This window comes from Alligator sinensis, unplaced genomic scaffold (genome assembly GCF_000455745.1).
Source record: "Alligator sinensis unplaced genomic scaffold, ASM45574v1 scaffold862_1, whole genome shotgun sequence".
In the NCBI taxonomy this organism is placed as follows: Eukaryota; Metazoa; Chordata; order Crocodylia; family Alligatoridae; genus Alligator; species Alligator sinensis.
Genome location: NW_005842066.1, coordinates 505,411 through 518,040, shown reverse-complemented (window position 1 = coordinate 518,040; position 12,630 = coordinate 505,411). Strand labels below are relative to the sequence as shown.

At 42.7% G+C, this 12,630-nt stretch overlaps 1 protein-coding gene across 10 annotated transcripts in view; it reads left to right on the top strand.

Moving 5' to 3' along the window:
* The window catches only part of IPO11 (importin 11), a 317,498-nt gene that overhangs the window by 46,033 nt on the left and 258,835 nt on the right, over window positions 1–12,630 (top strand). For all 10 annotated transcript variants that reach the window (XM_025204020.1, XM_025204018.1, XM_025204021.1 and 7 more), the window contains one exon: window positions 2,576–2,676. In XM_025204020.1, coding sequence (XP_025059805.1) covers window positions 2,576–2,676 — 101 coding nt within the window. The remainder of the gene's footprint in view (window positions 1–2,575; window positions 2,677–12,630) is intronic.

The window sequence follows — 12,630 nt, the reverse complement described above, 5'->3', positions numbered from 1 at the left end:
CCCGGGCCTCTCCTGGGAGAGCAGTGAGAGTAATGGTGGGAGCCGTCCCCTGGATTAGCCACAGCTCTGTCCCGCGCCCATCCCAGCTGCACAGCACCTACCCCAGCCCCACTCCCCCTCTTACCGCAGGTCTGCCCCCCCATGCCCCTTCTCTCCCCACTCTGTTTTCACCACAAGAGACTTACCAGCTACACACAGCTGTATCAGAAATCGGATCAGTATCTGCTGATATGCCTCCTTAAAAATCGGCTATTAGTTTTGGCCCCAATATCGGTGCACCCTTAGTCCCGTGTCCCCCCCCCCCCAGTGGCCTGCACAGCCAGGCCACAGCACTGTGAGGACTGCTGGCTGCCTCTGGGAAGCCTGTATTATTTTCAGTAAGTTTTCATTTTTTTTTCTTTTTCTATTTTTTCCACGGATTTCGCGGGCATCACAATGCTGGATTTCACATTTTCTGTGAAATTGTGATTTCAGATTTATACCTCAATACTATTTCTCAGCTTTACCTGAAGTCCTATTCTAGATTTTCAAGCAGGTTAAAATTTTAACTTATTTATGAAGTTATAAGCAGTGCCACTGCAATAATCCCCAAACCTTGTTGATTTGGAAGTGTGGTTCTGTTTTGAGTTGATTCTTCCAGGAAAGTTTCCTAGTGCTTTATAAAGTCAGTATTTATTTAAAAACGATAGTGAAATGGATATATCTTAAATCATGAGGCTGATGGGTTTTGCGTAACCATCTTGGTGTGTGTGGATGACTGATCCCAGCTTCTGTGGCACTTGAAACAAACTGTACCCACACTTACTCTCAGGATAATTCTTCTGGTATGTCTTTGAGCTCTGGGCTCTTCTGCCAAGTAAAAAATCGGTGCATGTGCTTCTCAGAGATAGTACATCCACTTATCTTTTTATTGACTGCCAAATTACAGCACCTTGTTTCCCAGCTGTTTCTTATTTCCTCCACATCCAATAAAAAGCCTGTTTGTTCTTTAGCTAAAATTAACACTTCCTTGTCAGTTTAAATTGGTGCTGCTTGACCCAGGCACTCCCTGCGTACAGGGGTTTGACTAGATAGGCTGCATCCCTTTACCTGCAGATACTGGCTGTTTGATCCGCAGTCAGTTTGTCTTGTGCAAGGCATAGGCTGCCTTTATCTATTCCAGGTTTCTGAAGTTTGAAAGTTCCTGCTTGAAAGTGTTTTTGAGGACCAGGGCTTCTGAGTCTTAGTAGATTGGTTTATGTATTTTTGGTATGGTCCATTTGAGTGATATGCAGTTATCTGCTGCTTACAATTGCTGTTTGGGCATCTTTTGATTAGTAATGTAGTAAATCCATTTTGATTAATTTATATGCGTATTCTTAAAAATATTAATAATGGAACCTCCTACACTGTGCACACCAACAGACGCTGTGTTTCTTGTCCCACTTGTTTCATTGCTTCAAAAAAAAAAAAAAAAAAAAAAAAAGGGGTGTGATGCACATGAATTCCTCCATTTTCATTTTGAATCAAACCAGAAAAAGCTAGTTTATCTAACTCTTATGTTGTTATCTTCACTTGGGTAGCATGAGTGTTGGATGGTTATAATAAGTTTATCTGGAAAGGTTGCTATATTTTCGGAGGGTCTAATATTATATTGTCACTTTGGTGTAATTTTCAGGCTTGAATAGCTAGTTCTAACCTTTTCTTTTTCCTAAGAGGAAAATAAATCAAGTTAAATTTAATATACTGTATTGGGAGCTCTTCTGGACAGTCGTAAAAACATATCGTTTCCCTTTGCTATACATGTATGTTAAAGACTGGTATTTCTGTGCAACGTTCTCTTCTCTCTTTATATGTATTACATACTATTTGTCAAGATGACTACAGTTTAGTTATACTGTATTTATTTATGTTCAGCATTTTGAATTGCCTTGTTTATTCTGAGGAAAATTTTCAAACAGAATTCAATGCCACATAACCAAGAAATTGAATAGCAACTAATTGTTGTGTATTTTAACTTACAAACATTAAGTTCCATTATTTAAATTTTGGTCTGGTCCATAGATTTCTCAAACCTAGGACACACTATTAGGGAGTGGTGCATTCTTTCTGCGCACTTTTAATTTAGCTGCTCCTTTCCACTCCAAATCTGTGATGAGATCTGAAGTGCTACTGCCCTCAGCTGGTGTCTAGGATAACATGAAATTTAACTATGTATAATATTGCATACTATTCTAACATTTTAAAAATGTACAAAAATAGTTGATTGCCATATGGTCAGAATCCAGTTGGATCAGTGAGGATGTAACATTACTGTCTGGGGCATTGACTGGCTGATGGTAACTAATAGAATCTTGACATTTTAGACCAGGAAAAAATAAGGTACCTTTCTGGATGGACAAAACACTGCAGCTTTTCTCACCCTGTGTGTTTATTTCTTTACATGTTTGTGAGATCCCTGAAATCACCTTGAGAACAGGTAGTGGTAGGTAAAAGTCTCTCTAGCATATTTATGCGGCAAATACATTATATATTATGTTATTTTATGGCTTGTTCGTTGTATAGAACAGTTTTTAATTGCTTATTTTCTTTTCAGAATATCTTCACAAATCATTCACTTGATGTAAATGTCAGATGGTTAGCTGTGCTGTACTTCAAAAATGGAATTGATCGCTATTGGAGACGTGTAGCGCCACAGTAAGTTTTGATGTTTTCTCTATTTATGTTTGTTATATAGTAGATTTTGTTGTAGTTACACAAAAACAATTAAAAAAATACATGACATATAGGTAGGGACTTACCTAAATCACAGTTTTTTGGATTTTGCAGAAACCATGAGAAACAGCATTGTCTGTGATTGCTGGGAAGTCCAGCATTGGCTATGATTTTCCGCAAAATCAACCCCACCAAAGAAAGTGGTAGTGATATAGATTGAGTGAAGGTGCCCTCCACCAGTCGGTGGTGAGGGGTGGGGCCTCTGGGGCCTCTCCACAAATCATCTGCAAGGGGAGGAGCTGCCTTGACATGCTTGTTAACTTAGCTCTGCGCACTGTAAGCGGCCCACAATAAATCTTTTGTCTCACAGTTACTTAGGTAGGTCCTCACTTATAGGAGAGAAGTGGAATATAAAGTTGTAGTGTAGATTAGTGTTGATTTTTAGCACTAATAGAGGAAATGAAAAAGGAAATTAGCTCTAATCAACCATTTTATTCGTGCTGGCACTTTCAAATAACATGCTATGGATTGAATTGTAAGGACTGCAATACACAGTCTAAATAAACTTACCAGGTTTTGAGGCGGTTTCATGGGCATGGAAGAATTTGATATGTAAAGGTCTTAGCAACAGAAGATTTTTGAAAACTGTAAGTCTTTTTTTGGATATTTTCATAGACATTAGGTCTGGAAGGGACCTTGTGAGATCATCGTGTCCAGCCCCCTGCCCCAGGGGCAGGAAGTCAGCTGGGGTTAGATCACCCCAGCAAGATAAGTATCCAAGCGTTTCTTAAAGGTATCCAGAGTAGGTACTTGCACCACTTCTGAGGGGAGTCTATTCCAGACTCTGGAGACTCAGACGGTAAAGAAGTTTTTCCTTATGTCCAGTTTAAAATGGTCTTCCAGCAGTTTGTGACTGTTAGGCCTTGTCTTCCCTTGGGGTGCCCTGGTGAACAGACATTCTCCCAGTTCCTGATGCACACCCATTATATACTTATAGGCTGCTACCCAGTCACCCCTGAGCCTTCTCTTCTCCAAGCTGGAGAGTCCTAGGCTGAAGAGTCAGCCTCCTCTCATAAGGCCTGTTCTCTTGACCTCTAATCACATGCATGGCTCTATGGACTCTTTCAAGCTTCTCCACATCCTTTCTAAAGTGTGGAGCTCAGAATTGGATGCAGTACTCCAGCTGCGGCCTCACCAAGGCAGAGTAAAGTGGGAGGATGACTTCTTGGGTCTTGCTTGAGATGCATGGGTAGATGCAAGCCAGGGTTTTATTTGCTTTGCCGGATGTGGCATCGCATTGGTAGCTTATATTCATTTTGTGGTCAGTCATGACCTCCAAGTCTCTTTCGGTCGTAGTGCTAGTGAGTGTAGCACTGCCAAATCTATAGGTATGACGTGGGTTCTTTCTCCGGAGGTGGAGCACCTTGCGTTTCTCTGTGTTGAAAGTCATCAGGTTTTGATCCACCCACCTTTTAAGCCTGTCCAGGTCTGCCTGAATTGCCAGCCTATCCTCTAGCGTGGCTGAACTTCTGCATAGTTTGGTGTCGTCTGCGAACTTAGCCAATCTGCTTCTGACAGCCAGTGTGCTTTTGCAGATATGTAGTCCTCTAAACCAAGTGAAATTTAGAGTTCATACTGAATGTATGTGCAAGAGACTTAGAAGTAAATGTAAAACAGAAAAGTACTTGGGAAAATTCTGAACTGTACCATTCCTTTTTATCCTGATAATGGGGAGAGTACCATATTTACTTGAACAGAAGATGACCCTGAATATATGACCCCCAATAATTAGATTTTATATATGGAAAATTTATAGATTTGTCATAATTTTCCAGGTATAGGATTTAATTGTTGGCGGTTTGCCTTGAATTTGTCCTCCTCCCAGTGCTACAGCAGGGAAAATAAATCTGGGGGATCAGGAAGCCCCTTTGCTTTCTGCTTCCCCCTAACTTTTTCCACTGGCAGCCCCTCCCCCTCTCCTTACTCTTAGACCCTGCTTTCCTAGAGCATATGGAAGTGAGGAGCAAATTTGAAAACAACGACCTTGAAATTAGATATGGCTGTAGCAATTTATGTATAGTACCCATGCACTTAGCTCATCTAGAATCAGTGCATATTATCTGTTTTTGAACTTGCAGCAAGTTTTAAAATAGTTCTCCATATACACATTTTTAGCAGCAGTTTGGCACTTACTTATATGTGTAAAATTTTACTTCCCCTTCATTCCCACAGCAGAGCTGAGTCTTTCTTTCCCATTTCCAATTATTTCTTTTTCTTCACCAGCCTTAAATGCCTGGCAAACATCACAAAACAAGGCCCCGGACAGTTACCCAAAATCCTTCTGTTGCCCCCTCTCTCTATACCTGGAACATACGATTAGTGTGTCCTCACCCTCCATGAGGTGAAGCTAGACCAGGTTGTCCTGCACCTCATCTGTATATAGATTTTTGGAGTATCCCAGGACTTATGGTAAGAACACCCAGTTCCAGTCATAAGTCCTGGGATACTCCAAAAATCTATATACAGATGAGGTGCAGGACAACCTGGTCTAGCTTCACCTCATGGAGGGTGAGGACACACTAATCGTATGTTCCAGGTATAGAGAGAGGGGGCAACAGAAGGATTTTGGGTAACTGTCCGGGGCCTTGTTTTGTGATGTTTGTCAGGCATTTAAGGCTCGTGAAGAAAAAGGAATCATTGGAAATGGGAAAGAAAGACTCAGCTCTGCTGTGGGAATGAAGGGGAAGTAAAATTTTATTCAGTGTCATGGCTCACCATGACTTGGAAAAGAGTCAGTGGTGAGGGGGACTGCTTAATGGTTATTCCTATATGACTGATTCAGATGGCCTGCACTAATGTATACTTGTAGTTTTACTTCGCGGGAATGTGTGTATTTGGCGTATGCAGAATTGGAATACTATCGGAAGAAAGGGGAAGGGGAGTGGAAAGATGTCGATTGGAGAAAATTGTTTGGGTAGAAGGGAGGCGGGGAAAAAGAAGGGCGAAAAGGACTGATATACTGTATATTTATGTGTTTGGTGTTTTGTTTTTGAAGAAAATGATGTAAACGAGTATCTGTTTGGGATTTATGTGACGATGGGGACAGTTTGTTCAGATTGTTGAAACAAGGGAAAATGGGGTTTTTGATGTATTGACCTGTAAGTGAAGAAGCTGGTGTTCTTGGCTTTGTGATGATTTTGATACTTTTATAATAAAAAAAAAAAAAAAAAAGATTCCCATCAATATGTTTACCCAGTGTGAGCCATGTGTTTTATAGTCATGCTCAGTGTTGGCTGTATTTAATTAACTTCATAGTTGGTTTCTGTTGCTGAGCACATGCTGCTTTTGGCAGCAGTTTACTGATAGTGTATTAATAAGATTTTCTTGTATGTGATTATAAGAGGAGGGGCTTTATTCCTTATGCCAACTTGGGAGGGAAAACCTCATCTTGTATTTGAATAACTATGGTAAGTGTATCTGGAAATCTATAGGAAATTTCATGAAGGGTCCCCAAAGAATCTTAACTCTTAATCATTATTCTTGCCATATACCTAAACTTTTCCCAGAAGAGCTATTACAATGTATGAAAGGTCTCTAGCTGTGCAGCATGCTTGCTTTCTTTTAGAACTATTCACTTTTAGAACTATTCACACAAATGCAGAAGTTCTTTTACTTCATACTTCAGTATATCAAGTAGTAAGTGAGGGAGGCACAAAATGGTATAGGTCAAGATGAAGCTTGGGTGCTTTATAAGTCTCAGATATATTTATAGTACAGTATAGTTTGGAGGGGATGGCGGAGGCTACTAAAATCTGTAGGCTAATATCAGGACTGGGTTATTTTGAACTAATTGTTGAAAAGTGTAACATTTTCATGTTGCTCTGTTTTTGCTTTTTAATCTAATATGTCTAGCAGAAAATACTTTTTGGAGGGGAAAAGATAGGTTATTCTTTGTGTCTAGGATCTAGTGATGGAGACCCATGACCACTTTCTAGATGATTTTATATTTTCATGGTGTTATTATTTGCATTGAGAACTTGTATCTCCTGGCGGACTTCAGTGCCAGAGTTGGTGTAGACATTGAGTCCTGGCCAGTTTGCCTGAGCTCACATCTACCGGAAGTATGAATGAAAATGGACACAGGCTGTTGGAGTTTTGCTCCTTTCATAATTGTTCCTCACCAACTTGTTTTTTTCAAATGAAACTGTGCCATAAGGTATCACAAAGGCACCAAAGATCTGGCCACTGGCACCAGTTGGACCTTATTATCACTAGGCAGTCCAAGCTCAGTAATACCTGCCTTACTTGTAGGTATTGTAGTGCTGATTGCGATACTGATCACTTGCTTCTGGTCACTAAATTCAAACTGAAACCCAAGAAGATCTGCTCTAAGTATCAGTGTTTGCCACTCATTAACATCACTGTGGCAGAGCACAGGGTGTGTCTGCCACTTTAAGGGCCTGGAGCTGGCAGCCTCCAGGTGCCTGATTAGGGCAGCCATTTTGAGGCATGGGCTGGACCTGAAACTGCACCCTGCCGGGAGTGGGTGGTCTGGTGGGGCTCTCAGTGTCGCGGGAGCCCCCAAGAAATGCCAGGCCAGTTATCACCCCGGTGAAAGGCGGGTCAGGGCGCCTTAACCCCTAGCTCCCACCACCACTGGGTGGGTTACCCTTGTGTTTGTTGGGGGGCCCAGAGGGCCAGTGTTGTGAGGGGCCCAGAGAGGGCAGACCCCGAGAGCATGATTGAGTACAGGGCGTGGTGCCGCGGTTGCCCCTAGGAGAAAGGGAGTAGTGGCACGGTGAGGCCCGAGGATGCGAGTGAGCGGCTAGAGACCCAGCCTGAAGGGGAGAGTACCCTCGACTGGCCCAAGCTGGGGCCAGGACTATGGGAGTCAAAAGGGCCAGGGGGCCCACCGCGAGGGACGCCCAAGAGCCAGGGGCCTGGGGTCCCGACTGGCCTGGAGGTGGGCCAGGGCAAGTGGCCGAAGGTCCCGGGGGGACCACACCCGAGAGGGGAACATGGCTTCGGGGGGGCTAGGTAGCCCGGATGACGGCGGAGTGCCCGCCTGATAGGAGGGGATCATAGAGGGGTCCTGTATGGATGATTCTGGGGCCCAGTGTGGGGCTGGTGATTATGTGAACACCAAGAGGTGAGCCCAAGCCTCACATCTGTGAGGCTTGGGCTGCGGTATTGGGGAGGATAGGAGCCGCGGACAGTGCCCCCTGGCATCGGGGCACTAGATGGGCAGCCTCCCGCTTAATTGACATCAGATTGAATCAATTCAGCCTCCCGCTTAATTGACATCTTAATTGAATCAATTAACATCAAAGGCATGGCGGGCGAGATAGGCGGGTGGTTGCCCACTAGACAGGGGGTGGGCCGTGGAGATCGGCCCCGAGTAGGCCCCCTGTCACAATCACCAATACATCTGATTATCAGAAAACCTTGCAGTTTATGGAGGCTCTTGAGGAGACTGCTTCCAAGCTGTCTTTGTGCAAGACTGCAGAAGAGAGGTAGGGAAGCCTCAAAAAATGATCTGTGTCACTGCTGACTCTTTATGCAGTGAGCAAGTTGGAAGAAACCCGTTTAGGTTTTGAGGCGCATTCATAGGAATTGATTGTATTCATCAGAGTCAAACAAACTGCTGTGTTAAATCACAAGAAGAGTGGCTCAGATTGAACTTTGAAGGAACTGAAGAAAGCAGGGAGTGCTGTCCAGCAAATCTCAAGATGTTGCACCAATGATTATTGGGGGCGAATGTGCAAGAAAATTCAATGCTCACTTGCCACTGGGATCATCAGAGGCTCGTATATGGTGGAATCAAGAAGGCAGTTGGTTCAACTGCAAAGAAGTCAGTTCCATTTAGGACAGCATGAGGAGAAGTCATAACAGATTAAAAGCAACAGATGGAAAGATGGGATGAACATTATCTTGAACTCTGTTCAGGGGAAAGTGATGTGCTGACACAGACCTTCATTTCACACGAATGCCATCTTGTCGAGGGGTCCTGCCAAGGGCCAGATTATCTATGACCTTACTTAAGTCCTCAACTGTGGAAGTGATCGAGTGCGGGAAACCTTTGCTTCTTCCCCACCTATATGAGCTTCTTACTCATTGGTGGACAGTAGGGACAGTGCCACAAGATATGCGTGATGCCAAAACAGTCATTCTGTCCAAGAATAAAGAATTTTCTACCAGATGTAATGTTTTACAGCTACTTATATCTTTAGGTATGTCACTGTTTGCATAAAACTTCAACAGTTCATTTTTCTGCTGCTTCAAGTCATAGACAGTGGAACTACCTATGTCATATTCTTTGTATAGCCTCTTCACAGAAGTGCCTTTTTAAAGCTTTTTTAGTAAGTTGACTTTTTTTACAATCATGAGAATTTTATGTTTATGTTTCATAGCACTACACAAGGTGGTGTTCTCTTTGAAGCTATTTCACGGTAAAATTTAACAGAAGTACCTACAGTGCTGTATTACAATACTGAAAAGCGTACCAGGCGGGGATGGATCACTGCCACCCCACGCCACTGCCTCCCAGATGAGGGGTGGGGCAAGGGCAGCAGTGCCCCTCTGGGCTGCTCAGGTGCTGCCTGGCCGGCCGGCTGCAAAGGAAAAAGCTTTCATGCGGTGGCTGCTGCCGTCATCTACCACCCCTCATCGCTGCTCCACGTGCGGGCGCTGCTCCGGGACCAGCTGCCGCTACTCCTCCCCCCAGCCCCCTCCAGTCCTCCCTCTGCTCCGCAACTGCCTGCCGCTTCCCCCTGAAGCCCCCACAGACGTGGAGGGGGAAGCTTGCATGCGGTGGCTGCCGCCACCATCCACCACCTGATGCTGCCACTCTGTATACAACTACTGCTCCGGGATCAGCCACCACTACTCCCCGATGTAGTGTATTTTTATAAAGAGCCAGATTTCTGAGAATTCCGGAATTTTGAAAACTGCATTTACAAGGTTACACCATAATTGTTTGAGAGCATCTATTGTAGAATGTCATCCATCAGAAATGGTTTGGTGTTCATCATGTCTTTGAGAACTAGTCCTTTTGAATTCTTCTGAAACGTTATATTATTAATAGTACATTGTTCATTACAGACTTTGAGTTATCTACAGGCTGTGAATGAAGTGCATAATGCTTGCCATGAGGAGCTTTAAGAGGTCTTCAAGAGCAGTTTTAAAACCTTTTTTGTATGAGCAGAGAAGACTATGATACATTAGTTACTATATCTGTCATTTGGATGTAATCTAATTTACATACTTGTGGAAACCTGCAGTAACTACCAATTATTACTCCCCCAAAATAATTCTGATGAATTAATTCTTGGGTCTATGTACAGGCCTCTACAGAGCTCTTGAGTTTTGAAAGTCCCTGTTCCATCGATTCCAGCAGGAATACTTTATTTTGGTTTAATCAGGAGTACTCACGGTCACCTGAGTTCATTTCTCATCTACAACTGCTGAAACAGGAAAAAAATTACATAATCATCAATGTCCTGAAGAGGCCAGCAGCTGAATAGTATTTCACAATTTCTGGTTTATGATCTTGTGGTGGTTTATTAAAGAAAAGTCTGCAATGATAGCTGAAAACAGAAAATGGCGTTTCAGTAGGTGATTACTGTTGTATCCCTACTTCTCATCTATAGAAAGAAGGTTACCTCAAAACCGTCCAGCTTTTAAGGATTCTAGTTCCTTTATCTGCCTCTCTGTCTACTAGCTGAAGCAGTTTAATAGTATAACTGGCTCTAATTTTTTTAAGTCATGAAATGTAGCACTAAAATAAAGTTAATTACATTTCGCAAACCATACAGGAATCAGGTTCTTTATTACTTTCTGCTCCATTAATGCAATTAAATTATGAACAAAATGTATTTATTTTGTAGTATATTAGGGGTTAATGAAAAACAAGTGCACTCCCTGTCTCTCCCCCCCCCCCCCCCCCCCCTTAACTACAGTTATTTTGTATTTTGCTGTAGGAGTGGATGGGCTTTTAACATCCAGTAGATGTCACTGTTGCATTGTGTGAGGTACTTATTAGTTCCAGAAAAAATGTCTCAACACATAATTATTAACAAACGTTTTTTGGTTTTATTGTCCTTCCTGTGTTGTGAACCTGACAGCTGATGAGACCACCTTAGATTAAATATTTTGCATACCCCTCAAATATATTTCATGTGCCCCAAACTATTTTATATATTTTTAACTAGTTTGTTACATCTTCTTATGTTTGGATAGTCTTGAATAATCTGTCTTCTCCTACTTGATCCACTGGTAAAAGCATAAGACTGCTTATTTTCACAGTGAATATATTTAAATGATTGGTGATTTGGGTACCTGTCACTAAAAGATATTACTACAGTGTAATTGAGTGGAAAGGGAATCTGGGGTTTGAAGAGAGCTTTAGTTCAGTTAAAAAAACAATATAAATGAAAGGGTATGCACAAAGTTTTCACTGCACTGATTTGTGTGTGCTTTCTGTTTTCCTGGAAGTTATTCTGATTTTTAAAGGTACTTTAAAATCAGGGTTGGATTTCTTAGTGGTAAAATAGTAGCTTATAAACTTCTGAGCAACACTTTCTAAGATCTGTGAAATTGTTCATATTTTAAGCCATACTAGTTGCATATATTCCTAACCAAATTAAATTACTGTGTTGTATAACTTTTTTTTTTCTTTTAATGACATCTAGTTACTTCAGATCAATGACTGGAGCTTCATTTATTTAACTGTATTTGAAAATTTACTTATTTATTGTAATTTAATGCGTTAGGAGTGGGTGGGAGGGAGGGAGTATATATAGTATAGATCGGTGATTCTCAACCAGTGTGTCATAGCTGTGGACTGTTAAATCATGAAATGGGATTCAGGACTAGTGTATAAAGGATTAACATGACAGCTTATATGATAAATGACAGAAAGGCTTTATGTACTACAACTATTCACTATTAAATGAACCTAAAGCAAAACAAAGTCCAGTATATTTAGCTATAAAAATGATAGTATCTCAACAATACAGGCAAATAGGCAGTCTCAGTCTTGTCAGCTTGTCAAGGTGTAGATTTATTCACCAGAAGATCAAATGGGCACAGTAGCAGTTCTTGTAAGAATGATTTCTCATTCTTGAAGTGTCCCATTAGCTACTTCAGTCCTCTTTTATAGGCTTTAGCTCAGCATCTTCAAAGCATTGTAAATCAAGAGAGTAACCCAAACAATAATTAACAGGAAAATCCTGTTAAACAAACTGTTCATTATTGGTTTTCAGAAAGTCCCAATTTTGACTGAATGACCTTCCTCCATAACAGGAGGTTATCAGTTTCTACTAAGTTGGACCTAGAAGTGCACCAACACATTGGATCGGCACTGATATAAAGAAAATTTACTATATCAGAAATCAGCCATATCAGGCCGATAATTTGACTGATAAATGGCCCTTACATGCACTCAGCCGCAGCACGGCACAGTATAGACAGCGATGAGTATAGCTCATCTTGGAGAGCTGCCTCCAGCTGGTGAAACTGGTGTGGTAGGAGGGGAGGGGGCAGGGAAGGAGCTGGGGGGACAGATCAAGGTCCCCACGGTGAGGGGGGGTATGGGGCTAGGATTGGGGCAAAGGCAGGCGCTGCTCAGTTGGGGCACAGAGGGTGCAGCATGAAGCCGTGGCTTGTCTGGGGGGCATGGGGGGGGGGCAGCAACTTCTGCTGCTGTGCACTGCTCAGCTGGGAGCTGCTGGTCTGGTGGTTTGTCTGGCACATACCTGCTCATTCAGTGGTTCCCGCCAGTTGTCTGGGAGGGTAGGGGGGGCATGTGCCCGCTGGATCAGCGTGGGGTGCCGGGGCTGCGCCAAGCTCTTCCTGGCAGGCCAGGGCTGCAGCCACAAATCTGCCATAGCCCCTTTCTAGCACAGTCCCACCCTGCCAGGACGAGTTTGACACAGC